This window comes from Stenella coeruleoalba (assembly GCF_951394435.1).
Source record: "Stenella coeruleoalba genome assembly, chromosome: 18".
Taxonomy (NCBI): Eukaryota; Metazoa; Chordata; class Mammalia; order Artiodactyla; family Delphinidae; genus Stenella; species Stenella coeruleoalba.
Window position 1 is genome coordinate 380,067 of NC_137164.1, and position 21,396 is coordinate 401,462.

The 21,396-nt window shown below is 42.9% G+C and overlaps 1 protein-coding gene across 3 annotated transcripts in view; it reads left to right on the top strand.

Annotated features, from left to right (window-relative positions):
- Positions 1–10,509: 10,509 nt before the first annotated feature.
- MPHOSPH8 (M-phase phosphoprotein 8) overlaps positions 10,510–21,396 on the top strand; it is a 53,436-nt gene continuing 42,549 nt past the window's right edge. For all 3 annotated transcript variants that reach the window (XM_079903352.1, XM_079903353.1, XM_079903354.1), the window contains exon 1: positions 10,510–10,785. In XM_079903352.1, the coding sequence (XP_079759478.1) occupies positions 10,567–10,785 (219 nt within the window). In that variant the 5' untranslated portion in view covers positions 10,510–10,566. The remainder of the gene's footprint in view (positions 10,786–21,396) is intronic.

Here is a 21,396-nt window from a genome sequence, read left to right on the forward strand (position 1 = left end):
TCTTCTTTTCCAATTTATATTCCTTTTATTTCTCTTTCTTCTCTGATTGCTGTGTCTTGGACTTCCAAAACTATGTTGAATAAGAGTGGTGAGAGTGGACATCCTTGTCTTGTTCCTGATCTTAGTGGAAATGCTTTCAGTTTTTTACCATTGAGTATGATGCTTGCTGTGGGTTTGTCATATATGGCCTTTACCATGGTATATTCTTGCCTCCTTTGTCATAGATTAATTGACCAAAGTGTGTGGGTTTATTTCTGGGCTCTGTGTCCTGTTCTATTGATTTATGTGTCTGTTTCTGTGCCAGTACCATACTGTCTTGATTACTGTAGCTTTCTAGTATAGTCTGAAGTCAGGGAGCATGATCCCTCCAGCTCTGTTCTTCTTTCTCAAGACTGTTTTAGCTTGATTTGGCTTTGAGCCTCCCCTAGGTATCTGAGGACAGTAGAATCAGGAGGGGAGTCACCAGCTTTTTCCAAGGAGTCAAAGGGAAGGAGCAGCTGCATTTTCAAGCCTTGGAGGGAGCAGCAACCATCTAATGTAACTACAGCAAGCCCTTGGCGATCTCAAACCACCCCATCCCCAGGTAGTAAAGAATTCATACATCAAAAGTGGGCCTCTCCCTAGGGAGAGATTCTGCTGCTGTGAAAAAGTAGATTCTCTCCATTTCATTTCACGAATAATGACTTTTTCATATTAATTGTTTTCTAGTTATAAAATTCACGTTCTTCTCTAAAAGCTTAGAAAGTATGTGAAAACATGAAGAAAATTAAAGATCGCCCAAAATCTCACCACCCAGCGATAACGCAGAGATAATATAACCACTGTTAGCATTTTGGTATAGAACGTTTTCCCAGTTGTATCACTGATGCTTCTCTGCACCCAGAGGGTGCTGGGAACCCAACTGTCTGAAATAAAAGTTGTGGTTAGTAACATCTGCCGATTTGCTCAGCACGTTCCAGTAACCAGCCAGCCCCCAAAGCCCGGTCCCTCGGCAGCCCCCTGGTCTGTCCCCACACTCCCCATCTTAGTCACCCCGAGCCATCGTCGATTCTCTCTCCCTCGTCCGCACATCCCCGTTCTGTCAGCTCTGCCTCCAAAAGCCGTTTACCCTTGGCTTCTTGCCTTGAGCAGAGACCACGTCCCTGCAGCAGCAGCCTTCCTGATGTTCCTTCCATCCTGCCCATCCAGTTAACTTTCCCCAAACAACCAGTTAGATCTTAGCACACGTATTTGGCCATGTCCAATAAATGTCACCTCCAAAGCAAAGCCTTTCTTGGCCACCGTCTCTCTGAACCTGGCTGGCTTGCTGAGCAGCACAGAAGATCAGGTGTTTGTCACCTTGACTTCTGTCTCTCTCATCATAAGCTCCATGAGGCAGAGGCCGTGTTATCTTATTGCCAGTGCTGGTAGAGTACTAGGCACGGGGTGTATTTGTTAAATAAATGCATGAGTGTTGAATGAATGAACTTATTCAGTTAGTATGTTCTATATATTATATATTCGATAAAATATGGGATCATATTTTGCTTAATGTTTTATAATGTACTTTTTCTTTAATTAATTAATTAATTTTTTGGCTGCGTTGGGTCTTTGTTGCTGCACGTGGGCTTTCTCCAGTTGCGGCGATCGGGGGCTACTCTTCGTTGTGGTGCGCAGGCTTCTCACTGCAATGGCTTCTCTTTGTTGCGGAACACAGGCTCTAGGCATGCAGACTGCAGTAGTTGTGGCATGTGGGCTCAGTAGTTGTGGCTCGCGGCCTCTAGAGCGCAGGGTCAGTACTTGTGGCACACAGGCTTAGTTGTTCTGCGGCATGTGGGATCGGCCTGGACCAGGGCTCGAACCCACGTCCCCTGCATTGGCAGGCGGATTCTTAACCACTACGCCACCAGGGAAGTCCTTATAACCTACTTCTAACACTTATTTTTTGCTACAAGTTTTGCTTTATACCCTTATTTATTTATTTTAAATTTTTTTAAAATATTATTTATTTATTTATTTATTTATTTTTGGCTGTGTTGGGTCTTTGTTGCTGCGTGTGGGCTTTCTCTAGTTGCAGTGAGCGGGGGCTACTCTTCATTGCAGTGCACGGGCTTCACATTGTAGTAGCTTCTCTTGTTGTGGAGGGCGGGCTCCAGGCGTGCAGGCTTCAGTAGTTGTGGCACATGGGCTTAGTGGTTGTGGCTTGTGGGCTCTAGAGCTCAGGCTCAGTGGTTGTGGAGCACGGGCTTAGTTGCTCCGCGGCATGTGGGATGTTCCTGGGCCAGGGCTCAAACTCGTGTCCCCTGCATTGGCAAGCAGATTCTTAACCACTGCGCCACCAGGGAAGCCCCCCTTATTTATTTTTAAGAGTGTGATTTTTTAATGGCTGCATAGTATTTCCAAGAAATGTTGCATTGTGATTCATTGAATCAGTTCTCTAATAATAGACATTTGGGTTGTTTTGGGTTTTCTGCTAATAACAATGTTTTATTTTGTTTTCAATTATGTAATCTCAAGGTTTTCTTCTAATTCTTACAGTGAGAGTCCAGTGGACATCTTGCAGATATTTAGAGTTGGCCGACTGAGTGAAACCACAGCGTTTTTGAGCCACCTTGGCAATGTGACGCCCTTGCTGCACAGGTCCCCTGTACAGAGCTTTGTAGGAATCCTATCCTGGTAAGAGCATGCCATCTTTAGTTTCCACATTTTTCAGCCTCACAAATGTGAAGTGTTTTACTTTTTTTTTCTATAGTACATGGATCTGTTACATTAAAATCAGCCAGCTTATTGAATTCCAGAGAAAACTGAACACTTTAAATTATAATTAAGTATGTGATTTAAGTCATAGATTAATTATTATACATATTTTAAAGTGTAGTGCATGGATATGAATTGCTTCTTGAAGATAGTATCATGCGAATAGGGGACTCTCTATTTCCTGACTCTTCTGTGTGTATCTAGTCTAGGGATAGTCCAGAAATTAAAGTGCCCAGATACCATGAATTACCTATTCAAAACATAGCTCTAATTTTCTGTTTGCTTTGAATAACACTTAATAGTGTGGCTGAAACTGAAGTCACAAGGAGCAGGGGGGAAACATGATTAAATCTGTATCCTTAGTTAAATATCTAAGCAGAAACATAAAAAGAGAGACTTCCCTGGTGGCACCGTGGTTAAGAATCCGCCTTCCAATGCAGAGGACGCGGGTTCGATCCTTGTCGGGGAACTAAGAGCCCACATGGCTCGGAGCAACTGAGCCCGCTGGTCACAGCTACTGAGCCTACGCTCCACAAGGAAAGATCCCATGTGTGGCAACTAAGACACAACGCAGCCAAAAAAAAAAAAAAAAAAAAAAAAGAACGAAGGAAAAAAAAGAAACGTAAGATCCATCTGGAGGGACTTCCCTGCTGGCGCAGTGGTTAAGCATGGTACACACACACACACACACACACACACACATGCACGTAATTTGGTTATGTTTTTTCAAAAGGCAAGATAATGGGAAAACTAATAAAACTAATAAAATATTATCTAGAGGGGGAAGGGGAGGAGACAAGGATGGAAGTTAGGTTTCTCCTAATGTACACTGTTTTATGGTTTTGACTTTGAAACTATGAAAATATTTTACATAATAAAGATCAGATATCAGGGAATTGAGATTGAATATGTTAAATTATGCCATGGGGACGTAGTCAGCAATGTCTGGAATACGAGGAAATAAATGGCAAGAGAAAAAAGAGAGGGGGCTTCCCTGGTGGCGCAGTGGTTGAGAGTCCGCCTGCCGATGCAGGGGACACGGGTTCGTGCCCCGGTCCGGGAAGATCCCACCTGCCGCGGAGCGGCTGGGCCCGTGAGCCGTGGCCGCTGAGCCTGCGCGTCCGGAGCCTGTGCTCCGCAACGGGAGGCGCCAAAAAAAAAAAAAAGAGAAAAAAGAGGGGAGGGGTGAAACCTATAACTTAAAGGATATTTGAAATGAGGCAATATGTAGCCTTTGTTTGGATCCTGATTTGAACAAAACCCATTGTATTAAAAAAAAACCAACAATTACAGAAATTTAAACATTACCTGGATATTTTGTGATATTAAAGAATTATTCATTACTATCTTTAAATTTCACGCTTAGGAAAAAGTTCTTATCCCTTAGAGATAACATACTTACAGATGAAATTAAAATAAACTAGTAGGTCTATTTGTACCCTCTCACAAGAACTGATTAAATTCTCTACTCCCAGGGAACTCCCTGCCGGTCCAGTGGTTAGGACTCCAGGCTTTCACTGCCGAGGACTCGGGTTCAATCCTTGGTCAGGGAACTAAGATCCCACAAGACAGGCAGCCAAAAATAACAAAAAAACAAAAAACAAACAATGTCACACAAGCAATATTGTGTAATTGCAGAGGCAGGATTTGAACCCATCTCTTAACCACCACACTACTCTGATGGCCCTTTCCCAGTTCACAGGGGAAAAAAATCAAAGATGGAGAGAATTCTCCAAATTTTCAGTTTCCCCCCATATTCTTTAGTATATGTTACCATTTGTTTGCTAACAGGTTCTAGCAGATAACAAAACAAATGAGGAAGTAGCTAATTAATATTAATGAAAAATCTCAGAATTTTTCTGAGTCTTCAGTAGACTTGAATATTTGACACCATTTTCTGAACACAAATGTGAAGTTTTTACGTTATGCACATTTTACTAGTAAGTTGTTCGTGGTTTGTGTGCTAAAATTAAATATATGCCAGTTTCTTGGGTGACTCTCGGGTACTTTACAGGTAAAGAATCCAGTTGAGAATTCCTGGGACAGTAGAAAGCAGTTTGTAAAGTAGCGTTGAGCCTGTACTCAGAGTGGAAAGGGAGCGACAGCAAACCAACATATGAAGGGGAGAAGTAGCTTGAGTTATTCCCGTCTTACCCCTAGGTTCTTCATGACCTTTTTTTTTTTCTTAGATTCCATATATATGTGTTAGCGTATGGTATTTGTTTTTCTCTTTCTGACTTACTTCACTCTGTAGGACAGACTCTAAAGACACAGACCTACCAGAGCATGGACTTGAGGACACGGGGAGGGGGAAGGGTAACACGTGACAAAGTGAGAGAGTGGCATGGACATATATACACTACCAAGTGTAAAATGGATAGCTAGTGGGAAGCAGCCGCATGGCACAGGGAGATCAGCTGGGTGGTTTGTGATCACCTAGAGGGATGGGATAGGGAGGGTGGGAGGGAGGGAGACGCAAGAGGGAAGAGATATGGGAACATATGTATATGTATAACTGATTCACTTTGTTATAAAGCAGAAACTAACACACCATTGTAAAGCAATTATACTCCAATAAAGATATTAGAAAAAAAAAAAGAAGCTTGAGTTGTCCTGGAGGCAACAAGAACGTCTGCGAAGCATGTGGAAGCCGGGCAGTGAGGAGGTTACTATATTTCAAATGTTTTGAATAAGTTCAAAGCACCATGTCAGGCCACTGGAAGAACTTTCATAAAATGTCAGAAAGGAAAAGAAAAAAGTCAGAGAGAACTGCTTTTACTAAGTATCATAATTTTTGACAGATTTTGTCTGATATAATGTGCTGGATTTGGTACCACATTACATTTCATATATAATTATATTCTGAAGTTGATGGAAAAATGTTTTTAATCTAGGAATATTCCCTGGGATTTTGAGAAAATAAAGAAAGCAAGTGAATGGCTGAGAAGAACTGAAGGGCAGTATCCATCTATCTGCCAACGGCTCGAGCTGGGGAAAGACTAGGACTCTGCCACCAAACAGCTGCTGGGGCCCCAACCCGGATACACCACTTCCCCTCTTCACAGGCTTCTTAAGTACAGTCAAGGCTGAAGCACATGAACTTGTCTTTTAAACTTTTTTCATGCTTCCATGTATACAATAATCAGATACTAATAGATACCTATAATGAAATCTAATTATGATTTTATTCAGTGTAGCAATCACTTTAAAATAAGTGGAAGCAGTCTATTGTTTTAATGAACGAACCAGCAATTATAAAATTAAAATTCCAGGGAATTCCCTGGCAGTCCAGTGGTTAGGACTCCGAGCTTTTAGTGCCGGGGACCTAGGTTCCACCCCTGGTTGGGGAGCTAAGATCCCACAAGCTGAGCAGCACAGCCAAAAAAAAGTTTTTTTAATAAAAAAATTTTAAATTCCAGTATTACAGACTTTTTGTGTTTGAATACTTTAAGGTGATGAGAGACACATCGGGGTGGTGCTGCTGGAGGCTCATTTCCTTCTCCCCTCTCAGGAGGCTGGCAGGGAGCCGGTGCAGCCAGGCTGAGCAAGCTGGGAGGAAACAAGCCTGTTTCTGGGCCGGGTGTTGAACCCGGGCCCCCCTGGCACTTGGTGTGCACGCTCCCTGGTATGGACCCTCAGCTGCAGATCCCTGCGCAGCTGTTTTTCTTTTTTTTTTTTTGGCTGCACCACGCAGCTTGTGGCATCGCAGGTCCCTGACCAGGGATCCCACCGGCCCGGCAGTGAAAGCACAGAGTCCTAACCACTGGCCTGCCAGGGAAGTCCCTGGACACCTTTCTTATCGTTTAGAGACACTAGGTGTCTCGAGCAATTCTTCGGTGGATCATGCTTTTGGTGTTGCATCTAAAAATCTCATCACCAAACGAAGGCCATCTAGATTTTCTCCTATGTTATGTTCTAGAAGTTTTATAGTTTTGCATTGTTTGTTTAGGCCTCTGATCCATCTTGAGTTTTTCTTGTGAAGGGAGTGAGGTCTCTGTCCAGCCTACTCCACACGATGCCTTCCAGTCCATTTCCGCTCTGTCTTTACGTAGAACCCCGGTGTCTTTGACATACAGTCTTTTTTTTTTTTTTAATATTTCTTTCTTTCTTTCTTTCTTTATTTTTGGCTTGTTGTGTCTTCGTTTCTGTGCGAGGGCTTTCTCCAGGTGCGGCAAGCGGGGGCCACTCTTCATCGCGGTGCGCTGGCCTCCCACTATTGCAGCCTCTCTTGTTGCGGAGCACAGGCTCCGGACGCGCAGGCTCAGCGGCCATGGCTCATGGGCCTAGTTGCTCCGTGGCATGTGGGACCTTCCCGGACCAGGGCTCGAACCCGTGTCCCCTGCATCGGCAGGCAGATTCTCAACCACTGCGCCAAGACTGACATACAGTCTTGGCTGTCCTCCCACCCATCCTGCCCATCACCCCTCACGCACACAGGTGCAGGGTTTCCTTCCTGCTGTGGGGCCTGCCCGCCTGCCTCTCCAGTGGCTCCCAACACCCTGATGAGGGACCCTGTGAGCCTGCTGGTGCCCGAGGGAATGGGAGGCTTGTGAGGAGCTGCCTAAAGGCCTCCTCCCACCTTCCTCCCCGATGAGGCAAGAAGCTCAGGACCTGTCCCACTACTCACGCTGCAGACGTCCGGCTCCATTCGGGGCCGTGGGCCCAAGGCCAAGGGGAGCTGGCATCTTTGACTACTCTGCCTTTTGCTGTTTATATATGTATAAACCATCTAAATCTGAAACAGGCTTGTTATATCTTTACTGGCCAAATCAGTCAGGTCTTAGCCCTGGCCTGCCCTGCTTGTTTGCTTGACGTAATTACAGAAGACAAACTGGGTACCTCCTTACATTGTTACTGGAGACGTATACTAGTAAATCAAAATTTTGCAATGTTTATCAAAATTTAAATCACAATGTGGTGGTCATTTCATAATGTATAGAAATATCGAATTACTATGTTATGCACCAGGAACTAATATAGTGTTGTAGGTCAATTATGCTTCCAAAAGAAACAAGCAAACTCATGGAAAAAGAGATCAGACCTGTGGTTACCAGAGATGGGGGTGGTGGAAGGGGAGAGTGCGCAAAGGTGGTCCAAAGGTGCAAACTTCCAGTCATACGACAAGTAAGTATTAGGGCCGTGATGTGCAGCATGACGAATAGAATGAGCGCTGCTGTGTGTTACATATAAGGGTTGTTCGGAGACTAGATCCCAAGAGTTCTCTTCACAGGAAAAATATTTTTCTTTTATTTTGTGTCTATTCGAGATGATGGATGTTCACTAGACTTACCGTGGTCATCATTTCATCGTGTATGTAAGTCATACCATTATGCTGTACATCTAAAACTTACACAGTGCTGGATGTCAATTATATCTCAATCAAACTGGAAGGAAAAATTAAATCACTACCCTCTTTGACATATAAATTCCGCTAGTAGGAATTCTACTTCTAGAAATTCATCTTACAGAAATATGTACACACCAACACATGCATGTATTTTATGTGCATAGATACACAGTGCAGTGGCAGAGCATGTGCAATAGAGCTCATTTCAAAAGTTGTATAAGGGCTTCCCTGGTGGTGCAGTGGTTGGGGGTTTGCCTGCCGATGCGGGGGACACGGGTTCATGCCCCGGTCCGGGAGGATCCCACGTGTCGCGGAGCTGGGCCCGTGAGCCATGGCCGCTGAGCCTGCGTGTCCGGAGCCTGTGCTCCGCAACGGGAGAGGCCACAACAGTGAGAGGCCCGCAAAAAAAAAAAAAAAAGTTGTATAAATGGGTGTTTATATATGTATGAGATAAAAATCCGTCATGTCATATTCCAAACTAGTTACCTTTGAGGAACAGGAACTTTATTTCTATCTTATACATTTTTGAATTAATTGAAAAAATTTTACAATGAACATATATACTTAATTTCAAAAATACATAAAAGCAGAGTAAATAGTGTAATTAACTCCCTCAAGACTTAAAATGCTTTGTCAAGTTTTTGGACGCTTAGAACAGCGTTTTCTTCCCTCTTTTGCTGCTGAGGAAACGGGTTGGCTCTCCTACAGGATGTCCCACATTCTGGACATGTCTCTTTCCATTTCTCTTTCCCCATATTTCTTGTAAACTGGAAATTAGATCTAAAGTCCTGAGTAGATTAAGGATCAGCATTTCCGTCAACATGAGCCATGAAGGCTGGTTGTTCTACTGTAATAATGCTAACATTGATCAGCAGGTTTCCACTGTGGCCTACAGCGAACACTCACCTGTGGACAGATACTTTGGCATCCAGTTTCTCTTCAGTCTTTCAGCTAACGATTCTGTTGTCTGAATCATTTTATGAAATATTGTGGTTCTCTATTTTTTCTTCTATACTTGTTAGCTGGAATTCTTGTGAAACAATCAGCTGTCCCCCATCAACTAACGTTGCTTTATAATATTTTTTAAACTTATTTAAAAAAAATATGGAAGCATTAGAATTGCTGTGTCTTCCCTTAGAGATGAGAGTGCCTGGCGGGCAGGCTATGGTGTAGCGATCGCTGTGTTCCTAATGCCTAGGATGCCTTCTGTGAGCCAACTCAAACATCTGGCGCTGCTCTCAAAAGGCGCCTGCCAGATCATAGTCTTAAATGAACTCAGGGAGCCCATTTAAAAGAGTTAATTTTGTAAATTAAGTTGCCAGGTGAAAATTCTCACTCGAGGATGAGGTCATTAGCCACCACAGCTGCGGACCTTCAAGGCCCCCTGAGAGGAGCTCAGGGCGGAGATCTGGAGTGAGGCGCTCTGTGCTCTGGGAAAAGCTGGAGAAGGTTTTAGGAGCCCGGTTCTCGCCTCCCCTCACATCTAGAAAGGCACAAAATCATTAACGGGGTGTCCGCTCCTCGTGGCCAGCAGCAGCGCGAGCTTGACCGCTCGTCTGCTGGCCGGTCACCCAGGCCCTGAGCTGCTGAGGCGCTGTCCCCTGGACATAGGGGACATTTTGCCCCAAATAAAACCCAACTCGCAACTCTCACCTTGTGCATTTATTTTCAGTCGACAAAGTTCACTGTTAAATAAAAAGCTCGCTGCTACAAAGACTTTATTTGCTTATTTGCAATTCAAACTGAGAAATATTTCACCTAGCAACTCTGGGCGACAATTCATTTTGGGGGTGACTATTTTTGTCAATCATTCATAACGTGTACAAATTACTTTTATCACCTCCTCTGATTTTTCTCTGTGGGAATTAAAAAAACAAAACAAAACCCTACTAGAAATTGGAAAATAAATGTTTTCCTTATCTTTAAACAGCACTCCCTAAAATATAACAGCACTATAGGCTGTGTTTGATTGGATCCTCCACAGGCGTTAATCGAATCAAAATCACCCAGATAAGGGTCACCTGCTCTGGGCAGCGGGCGGCACGAAGAGAACCCGCCACGAACCAGACCCGCGCGCTGACCCTCTCGCCCCGCCCACTTCTCGCCCAAGTCCCGCAATCCCCGCCCACCAGCGCTACAATGCAGCCTCCGCTCCGCGGCTCCCTTCCCCTCAGCCCACACCCCGCCCACGCTCCTCAAGCCCCGCCCACCGGCGCTACACCGCGGCCTCTCCTAGCGCCTCCATCGGCCTGCTCTTCCTTCCGCTCGGGGCATCCCCACCTCGGCCAGCCCACCCGCTTCCTGTGGGTGGTGCGGGGCTCCGGCGCGCCCGCCTGACGTGATTGTTGTGCGCGCGCGTCGCTCTGGGGTCCCGAGCCCGCCATTGGCGTTTTCTAGTCAGCGGCATCCTGCTGGCGGGGGTTCGGGGCCGAGCGCGGGGCGCGCGTCGCAACCGCTCTCCCCGCGGCTGGCAGAGATCCGTTATGGCTGCGGCGGAGGCGGAGGGGGCGAGCGCGGCTGCAGTTCCTGGTTCGGGTGCCGACGGCAGTGGCAAGTCGCCCGGAGTCGAAGGAGAGGGAGGAGGAGCGGTGGGCAAAGAGAAGGACGCGGCCGCAAAAGGAGCGGAGGCCGTCGGGGACAGTGAGGATGACGGCGAGGATGTGTTCGAGGTGGAGAAAATCCTGGACATGAAGATCGATGGGGTACATGCGGGGCCCGGGCCGGAGGGAGGCTCACGCGCGGCGATCGGCGCGGCCGGAGTGGTGCTGCCCGCTCAGGAGGCGCTGGAGGCGGTGTAGACGGATGTCCACGGCGCGGGGACATTGAGAGGAGGCTTCCTTCTTAGGCCCCGTCCGCGCCATCCCCATCCCCATCCCCATCCCCGGGGGACGGCGTCTCGGGTCTGAGAGCCTGAGCATCCTCGCCCGCTCTCCCTGTGCGGCGTGTGCCAGCAGCCTCGCAGGAGCCTTGAATTCCTCGCCGCGCCCTGCCCGGCGCTTCCCGCCCAGTGTCTGTGTGAAAGCCGTGTTTCACCCTGGTCCCCGCAGAGTGTGGTGCTTCCCCATTTATGCCCTTCAAGCTTATCGTTCTTTACATGTTTGTCTCCTGCTAGATTGTAGGCTCCTTTGGTAGACTATGCTTTTTATTAATTTGTTATCGCTGACACTTTAATCCAGTGCCTAGCATGCCGTGCTTGCTTTGTGTATATCAGATTGAGTGAATGAACTGTGGGCTGGAGGCTGGGGGAAGGTGAGAGGGTGGGAGGATGGGCAATGGGAAAATAATCTGTTTTAGTAAATAGGTGTAAGATGACCAAAGGCCCTACACGGTGGTCGTTCTGTATATTGTGTTCTTTTTATTTTTTATTTATTTTATTTTTTTGCGGTACGCGGGCCTCTCACTGCTGTGGCCTCTCCCGTTGCGGAGCACAGGCTCCGGACGCGCGGGCTCAACGGCCATGGCTCACGGGCCCAGCCGCTCCGCGGCATGTGGGATCTTCCCGGACCGGGGCACGAACCCGTGTCCCCTGCATCGGCAGGCGGACTCTCAACCACTGCTCCACCAGGGAAGTCCCCCTGTGTTCTTTTTATTGTCTGTTATTTCCCATTTGTCATACGCTACCTTATATTAATTTTTTTTGTCCATTCAGCAGACTTTTTTTGTTTTCAACTACTGCATGGGTAGGTGCTGTGTTAGGTCCTGAGGATATAGAGATGAGTTGTAGCATACACAGTTGCTGACATTAAAAATTCTCCTGGAGCTTCCCTGGTGGCGCAGTGGTTGAGAGTCCGCCTGCCGATGCAGGGGACACGGGGTCGTGCCCTGGTCCGGGAAGATCCCACATGCCGCGGAGCGGCTGGGCCCGTGAGCCATGGCCGTTGAGCCTGCGCGGCCGGAGCCTGTGCTCCGCAACGGGAGAGGCCACAACACTGAGAGGCCCGCGTACCGCAAAAAAAAAAAAAAAAAAGATTCTCCTGTACAGTGGGGGATAAATAACCGAAATCCAGCGTCATCAATCTTATTGTTAGTTGCAGTAAAGATAGGGACATTTCTATGTATAATTTTCCCAGATACCTTGTAAGCACCTTGAGGTGATAGGTGTATCACCTGCGTTTAACATAGTGCTTGGCAGGTGAAAGATATTCAGAAAATATTTGGTTAGGAGCGTAATATCTTCAGAATTGTTGATTCACTTCTTTTACAATATTCAATGTTGCCAGTTCCAAAGAACTGTAGGCACTGTACCTAAAGCCCCACATTAAAAAAAATTTTTTTCTTTCATTTAAATGGAATCTCACTATATTTGTTTGGTGTGTGTCTGCATTTTTTGCTCAACAATATCTTTGTGAGATTTATTCCATGTTGTTGGAGCTATAGTTTCTTTCCTTTTCATTGCTGCATAGTTGTTGGCCCTCAAACAACTTGGGGCCTAGGGGTGCCTGACACCTGTACAGCTGAAAAGCCACTTATAAACTCCCCCAAAATCTAACTAATAGCCTTCTACCAGAAGGGGAAGCCTTACCCATAGTAGAAACAGTCAGTTAACACATATTTTGTATATTATGTGTATTGTATACTGTATCCTTAATTAAGAAGTAAACTAAAGAAAAGAAAATATTTAAAAAATCAGAAGGAAGAGAAAATGTATTTACAGTAATTTATACCCTAAGTATACATCTTCTGTTTATGAGATGAATTGCTTGTCAGAACCTACATCAATATTGTCTTATATGATATAAAACACTGTAGATGTTATATGTATTACCAGCACTGGACACCAAAAATGAAAAGATAATGTGAAAAAGTTTATTGATTCATACTTTATGGTAGCCTAGTGTAATCGATAAAATTGCTTCCCAGTAGCCTAGCCTAGACACTAATGAATGAATTGTTAGAAAATTTTTGTGGCGTATGGTATTACAGTCATATTCATAGTACAGTATCAGAAACATTATTACATTTTTAAAGAAGTTACTTACCTGTAATAATCTAATACTCACTTTCTCCAATTAGAAAAGAATATGGTAATATAAATCTTTGAAAGCAAAGTTATAAAACGTTAAGAAAACTAACACATTAATTTTACATTAAATATCACACACCTTATGTCTTTGTAATGATCGACCAGTATTTACATATACTTTATGCATTCATTGCATACCTTTTTCTTAATCATTTCAGTACTTCTGTCTATGTGTTTCGTCTGTGACTTTTTTCAGATTGTCGGAAATCTCCAAAAAATTTTCATATATACATATATATATATTTTGGCTGTGTTGGGTCTTTGTTGCTGCACGCAGGCTTTGTCTAGTTGTGGTGAGCGGGGGCTACTCTTCATTGTGGTGTGTGGGCTTCTCATTGCAGTGACTTCTCTTGTTGTGGAGCACGGGCTCTAGGCGTGTGGGCTTCAGTAGTTGTGGCACATGGGCTCAGTAGTTGTGGCTCGCGGGCTCTAGAGTGCAGGCTCAGTAGTTGTGGTGCACGGGCTTAGTTGCTCCGCAGCATCAAAAATGAAACATCAAATGGACATCAAAAGAGATGTGGGATCTTCCCGGACCAGGGCTCGAACCCGTGTCCCCTGCATTGGCAGGCAGACTCTTAACCACTGTGCCACCAGGGAAGTCCAAATTTTCCAATATATTTATTGAAAAATATCTGCATATAGGTGGACCCCGCAGTTCAAACCCATGTTTTTAAAGGGTCAAGTGTATTCAGTTGTATGAACATATTACAGTCTCTCTTTTCTACTACTGTTGATGGGCATTTGGGTTTCCAGTTTTTGGCTATTGTGAATAATGCTTCTGTGAACTTTATTGAACATGTCTCCTGGTGTATTGTGCACAAATGTTTCTCTTGGTTGTATACACCTAGGAGTGGAATTGTTCAGACAGGATGCATGTGTCTTCAGCTTTAAGTGGAAACTGTTTTTGAAATTGGTTGTACCAATTTACACTACTGCTAATGTTTTATGAGAATTCCTTTTGTTAAGCATCCTATTGGCGCTTGATATTGTCAGTCTTTATACTTTTAGCCGGTACTGGTGGGGTATCTGATGGTATTTCCTACTTGTAATTTATATTTCTCTGGATTCTGCACTAGTAATCAGTGTTGAAATCATTGAGCATCTTTTCATATATTGGGTTGGCCAAAAAACGGACTTTTTGGCCAACCCAATACTTATTTTTTGGTCATTTGGTTATCTTTTATGAAGTGCCTGTTCAGATCTCTTTCTACTTTGTCTTTCTTTATTAATTTGTTGTATTCTAGATTCAAATCCTTTGTGGGTGATGTCATGTATATCTCTTTTCCTGCTATGTCTTTTTTGGTCAGTAGAAGTTCATATGATTAATGTAGAAAAACTTAATCTTTGTCTTGATGTTGAGTGCTTTTTTTTTTTTTTTTTTTTTTTTGCGGTATGCGGGCCTCTCACCGTTGTGGCCTCTCCCGTCGCGGAGCACAGGCTCTGGACGCGCAGGCCCGGCCACGGCCCACGGGCCCAGCCACTCCGCGGCACGTGGGATCCTCCCAGACCGGGGCACGAACCCGTGTCACCTGCATCGGCAGGCAGACTCCCAACCACTGCGCCACCAGGGAAGCCCAATGTTGAGTGCTTTTTATGTCTGGTTTGAGAAATCTTTCCCTACCCTAAATATTCTCTCTTTTTTTTTTTCCTGAAAGCTCTGTTGTTTTGCCTTTCAGATTTTATATTTACATTTCACTTGGAATTGATTTTGTGTATAGTGTAATGTAGGGATCAGGTTACATTGAGCAAATCTGTCTTTTTATTCTTTAACAATGCCTTATAAATTTTAGAATCAACTTGTCAATTTCCTTGCACACATTAAAAACTTTGAATTTTTATTGGGATTCGCATTGAATCTGTGGGTATATTTAGGATCAATTTAATTTCTTTCAATAATGTTTTATAGCTTTCTGTGTTGAGGTCTTAGTAAGTTGATTTTTAGGTATAATTGATATTTTTGATGCAGTGGTAAATGGTCTTTTGAAAAGTTTCATTGTCTTATTTGTTGCTCATACAATTAATTTTTGTGTATTTACCCTTTGTTAAAGAAATTCCATTTATTTCTAGTTGCTAAATACTTTTATTGCGAAAGGATGTTGAATTTTATTAAATTTTTTCCTGCATCTGTTAAGATGATCGCATAATTTTTCTCCCTTATATCACTAATGTGATAAACTACATTGATTTCCTAATGTTAAATCAACTTTGTGTTCATAGAATAAACCAAAGTTTGTTGTGATGTTACCCTTTTTTAGTGTTAGATTATATATTTCTTTATTTTTTCATTTATTTCTGCTTTTTCTTTTTTTATAAATTTATTTTATTTATTTTTTATTTTTGGCTGCATTGGGTCTTCGTTGCAGTGCGCCAGCTTCTCATTGTGGTGACTTCTCTTGTTGCAGAGCATGAGCTCTAGGTGCGCGGGCTTCAGTAGTTGTGGCACATGGGCTCGGTAGTTGTGGCACATGGGCTTAGTTGCTCCGTGGCATGTGGGATCTTCCCGGACCAGGGCTCGAACCCATGTCCCCTTCATTGGCAGGCGGATTCTTAACCACTGTGCCACCAGGGAAGCCCAACAAAAATTTTTAGCTAATTATCTAGTATATACAACCTAAGAGGATAAGAGGACGGACCATCTGCTGCCATTTAGTTTGTCCCACTGATTAAGCGAAAAGATAATGTGGCTACCAAGAAAATAGACATTTGGGGAATTTTGAAGATAAGTTTATAGATCCCAGGGCTATCATGAAATTTCTTAATATACAGCAAAGTCTTGGGCAATATTTGGGTTGACATTATTCCTATAAAAAAACATGTAATTCAGGTTTTCATTTGTTTTGTATACTGCTATACACATAGTGACCCTCAGTAAATATTTGTTGAATGAATGAATGAAGCAAAACTGCTGAAATGAAGGCTGTTAACAATTATCAGTCAGTTAAATCTGGAGCTAAAATTGAGATGTGTTCCTTGTACTTGAGAATGATTGTTAATACTCCCTCATTCTCATTGACTAGATCAAACCTAATTGATAACAAGTATTAAATTTATATGTGTTCATTACTGCCTTTTTTTTTAATCATCAGAAAAGTTGCAAGAATTGTGTAGAATCTCCCATACGCCTTTACCCAGATCCCCCAGTTGTTGATATTGGCTTTATTTTTTTTCTCTCTTTATTTATATACATTTTTTTCTGGCCCATTTGAAAGTAAATAGTGTTTTTTAAAAGCAACTTTGAGTAACACATTTAGCACTATTTTTATGCACACAAAACTAAGGTGGCCCACAGGTAAGGATCTTTGGTCTCCGAGCCCTGTTGTTGGGTACATTCAGGCATCCCTCCACTCCCCTGTAGCGGTGTAACTTCTCCTGTGGTATTTGTGCCAAGAGCAGGAGTGCCGCCACGAGGACCTAAGCAAGCCGCTCTCTCACCTTGGTTTATCTCCAGTTTTAGCTGTGCCTTCATAGAAGCTCTTACAGGGTTGTGTATTAATAGTTTTCTCTTTCCACACTGTTTTGCTAAAAAGCATACGCATGCATTTTCAGTTGTTATAATCACTGCCCTGCACCCAGTTATATAGCTGAACCGTTAAACTGACATGCTTTCTCTTTTTTTTGGGGGGGGGGCCCACCATGCGGGATCTTAGTTCCCTGACCACGGATCAAACCCACGCCCTGTGCAGTGGAAGCTCGGAGTCTTAACCACTAGACTGCCAGGGAATTCCCAACATAGACTCTTAATTATTATTTTAAAATTATAAAGATTTTCTGGATTATTTCTAAAAGTTAAGAGGCTACTCTTTTCCCACTATTTCTTAGTTTCTAATCCTGTTAGATGCTAATGCTTGGTCTTTCTACAGATGGCAGAATGATTGAAAGGCAGTGTGGGCATGATGGAAGGGTGCAATGGGAGGGAACAGTGGTTGGCAGTCAGTTTCGAAAGTTTATTGCCTTGGTGGTTGTATGAATAAAATCAGACAAGTGTTAAGAGTATAGCTAGAATGGTGCTCTGCAGTTCGTGCAGGAAACTATTGCATGAGTATGTTCTTGCTTCTCAGTGAGATTGGGTATTGAGCAGAAAAGAAAAATCAGAAATCTGGAAAAGCAAGAATTTGGAATATATATGACAGATTTAATAGCCATCAAGTATTAAAAAGAAAGGGAATTCCCTGGCAGTCCAGTGGTTACGACTTGGCACTTTCGCTGCCATAGCCCGGGTTCAATCCTTGGTGGGGGAACTGATCCCGCAAGCCGTGTGGCAAGGCCAAAAAAAGAAGTATTAAAGAGAAAAATTCTCATAAATGAGCAAGAAAATGGGCAAAAGATACAACAAGTAACTTTAAAATATTGTTGATGTAGTTTATATATATGATTTTATATGTGTATCTTTTTTTTTATATATGTGTATCTTAAACTTTTTCATTTCAACCATTTTTCAGTGTGTGGTTCAGTGGCATTAAGTACATCCACACTGACGTGCAGTCATCATCACCATCCAGCTCCGGAACTCTTCCATCTTCCCAAGCTGAGACTCTGTACCCATTAAATACTAATTCCCTATTCTCCCTCCTCTCAGCCCCTGGCAGCCACTATTCTCCTTTCTGTCTTCATGAGTTTCCCTATTCTAGGTACCTCATATAAATGGAATCATAAATACTGGGTTGGCCAAAAAGTTCATTTGGGTTTTTACAGAATGAACTTTTTGGCCAGTTCAGCATTTTCCTTCTGTGTCTGGCTTATTTCACCTAGCATAATGTTTTTAAGGTTCATCCATATTGTAGCATGTGTTAGAATTTCCTTCCCTTTTAAGGCTGAATAATCCATTATATGTGTATACCACATTTTGTTTATATACTCATCTGTTGATTGTTTGTTTGGGTTGTTTCCCACTTCTTAGCTATTGTGAATAATGCTGCCCTGAAATGTGTGTTCAGATATCTGTTTGAGTCTCTGTTTTCAGTTCTTTTGGGTATACACCTTGGAGAAGAATTACTGGATTATGAGGTAATTCTGTTTAACTTTTTGAGGAGTTGCCAAACTGTTTTCCACAGCAGTTGTACCATTTCAGGTTCCCACCATCAATGTGAGAACGTTCTCATTTCTCCACATCCTCACCAACACTTGTTACTTTCTATGTTTTTGTTTGACCTAGTGGGTGTGAGGTAGTATCTTGTGGTTTTGAAATTTGCATTTCCCAAAGCACTCATGATGTTGAGCATCTTTCCAGGTGCTATTGGTCATTGGTATATCTTCCTGGAGAAATGTCTATTCATGTCCTTCCTTTGTCCTTTTTTTTTTTTTTTTTTTTGCGCTACACGGGCCTCTCACTGTTGTGGCCTCTCCCATTGCGGAGCACAGGCTCCGGACGCGCAGGCCCAGCGGCCATGGCTCACGGGCCTAGCCGCTCCACGGCATGTGGGATCCTCCCGGACCAGGGCACGAACCCGTGTCCCCTGCATCGGCAGGCGGACCCCCAACCACTGCGCCACCAGGGAAGCCCCCCTTTGTCCATTTTTAACTGTGTTGTCTCGTTTTGGGGTTGGAGGAGTTTTTTTTAAAAAATATATTCTGGATGTTGATCCCGTATGAGATGTCATTTGGAAATATTCTCTCCAGTTACATGGGTTTCCTTTTCACTCTATTGATAATGTCCTTTGATGCACAAAAGTTTTTGTTTTTGATGAAGTTATTTTACCTATTTTTTTCTTTTGTTTGGGCTTTTGATGTTTTGATGTTGTATATATACCTTGCTCACTTCATATATACATGCTCACTTCATGTCTCTGTGTCACATTTTGGTAATTCTCACAATATTTCACACTTTTTCATTATTTCTATATTTGTTATGGTGATCTGTGACCAGTGATTTTTGATGTTACTATGGCAAAAAGATTACCGCTCACTGGAGACTCAGATGATGGTTAGCATTTTTTAGCAATGAAGTGTTTTTTAATTAAGGTAGGTGCATTGTTTTCTTAGATAATGCTACTGCATACTCAGTAGACCAAGGTATAAATATAAACATAACATTTATATGCACTGCAAAACCGAAAAAATTGTGTGACCTGCTTTATTGTGATATTTATTGCAGTGGTCTGGAGCCAAACTCACAATATCTCTTAGGTATGCCTGTATCCAAGAATTCATTGTCAAATCCAAGGTCCTGAAGATATACCCCTGTGTTTTCTTCTAAGAATTTTATGGTTTTAGCTTTTAAATTTAGGTCTTTGATCTATTTTGAGTTAATTTTTGTGTATGGTGTGAGATAGGGATTTAACTTCATTCTTTCATATGTGAAAATCCAGTTGTCCCAGCACAATTTGTGTCCCTGTTCATTGGACTTGGCACCTTTATCAAATATCAGTTGGCCTTAGATGTGTGGGCTTATTTCTGGACTCCATGTATCTGTTCTTATGCCAGTACCATACTGTTTTGATTATTGTGGCTCTGTAGTAAAATTTGAAATCAAGAAGTGTGAGTCCTCCAAATTTGTTCTTTTTAAGATTATTTTGCCTATTCAGGACTTCTTCCAATTCCATATGAATTTGCGGTTTGTCTTTACTACCTTTGCAAACGAGGCTATTGGAATTTTGATAGGGACCTGAGGTCACTTTGGTAGTGTTGACATCTTAACGGTATTAAGTCTTCCTACCAAAGAACACAGATGTCTTTCCATTTACTTGTATCTTCTCTAATTTCTTTCGGCAGTGTTTTGTAGTTTTTAGTATGCAAGTCTTTTATGTCCTTAGCTAAGTTTATTCTTGAGTATTTTATACTTTAGATGCTATTGTAAATGGAATTGCTTTCTTAATTTCATTTTTGGTTTGGGCATTTCAGATGTATAGAAACAATTAATTTTTGTGTGTATTGTACCCTGCAACTTTGCTGAGTTCATTTATTAGATCTGGTTACTTTCTTGTGTATTCTTTGGGATTTTTTTATAAATAGAATCATATCATCCATGAATATAGTTTCATTTCTTCCTTTCCAACCTGGATGCGTTTTATAGCCTTTTCTTACCTAATTGCTCTGGCTAGAACTTCCAGTACAACGTTGAATAGCAGTGGTGAAAGTGGGCACATAGCAGGTAATTTTTCAAAGAAAAAATGTAAATGGCTTAATGATAATTTAGTAAGTGGATGTGGAATATGGCAGAACTTTTTTTGTAAATTGCCATATAGTAAACATTTTAGACTTTGTAGGCTGAGAGACAATTTGGGGGTTTAGAGTTGGTGTTCCTTGTCATGGTAGAAATGTGACCTCATTCTCCTAAAAAACTTTCGTTCTCTCAAAGACAGTGATCTTCCTTCTTGGGAACTCACTAGAACGTGTTACCCGCATCTGCCTTTGGCATTTACACGTATTGCCTTCACAGTGCAGGCTGACTTTCTGCATGCAGCCCAGGTCCTGGGTTTGGATTTCAGCTGTACTACTCTTTTTTTTTTTTTTTTTGCGGTACGCGGGCCTCTCAGTGCTGCGGCTTCTCCCATTGTGGAGCACAGGCTCCGGACGCGCAGGCTCAACGGCCATGGCTCACGGGCCCAGCCGCTCTGCGGCATGTGGGATCTTCCCGGACCGGGGCACGAACCCGCGTCCCCTGCATCGGCAGGCGGACCCTCAACCACTGCGCCACCAGGGAAGCCCTGAACTACTCCTTAGCTGTGTAATCATTAGTAGTTAGTCTGTCTAGAAGCTTCAGTTTCCTCATCTGTAAAATGAATATTAATACTTCACAGGGTTATTCTAAAGATTAAGTGAACCAATAAATGAAGAGATTTTGACAGTGCACAACACATTTTGAGGCACTTGATGTAAATAGAATTCTTCTTTTGATTTGTTTTTGTGTGTTTTAATTTTTTTTTAGTTGAAGTGAAATTCACTTAGAATATTACATTAGTTTCAGGTGTAATGATCGGGTGATTTGTTTTCAACCATTTAAAAATGTAAAACCATTCTTAGCTTACAGGATGAGCAAAAACAGAGGCAGGCCCTGCTACAGTTTGCTGATCCCTGCTCTTGTATCAGGTGAGGTGAAAGTTGGAGCATCTTTTCTGGAAGACATTTGACAGTGCATTTTTACAATCTTTAAATGGCTTTATTATTTGATCCTGTCTCTCTTTTGGGAATTTATTCTAACAACCTAATCAGAGTCACAGTGTTACTTATAAAAAACACAAATTGGAGACAATCAAAACAACCTTTGGTTTCCAAAGGGAGAGTTTTCATTGTTGTTTGTTTGGTTTTTTTTTGTGTGTGTGTGGTATGCGGGCCTCTCACTGCTGTGGCCTCT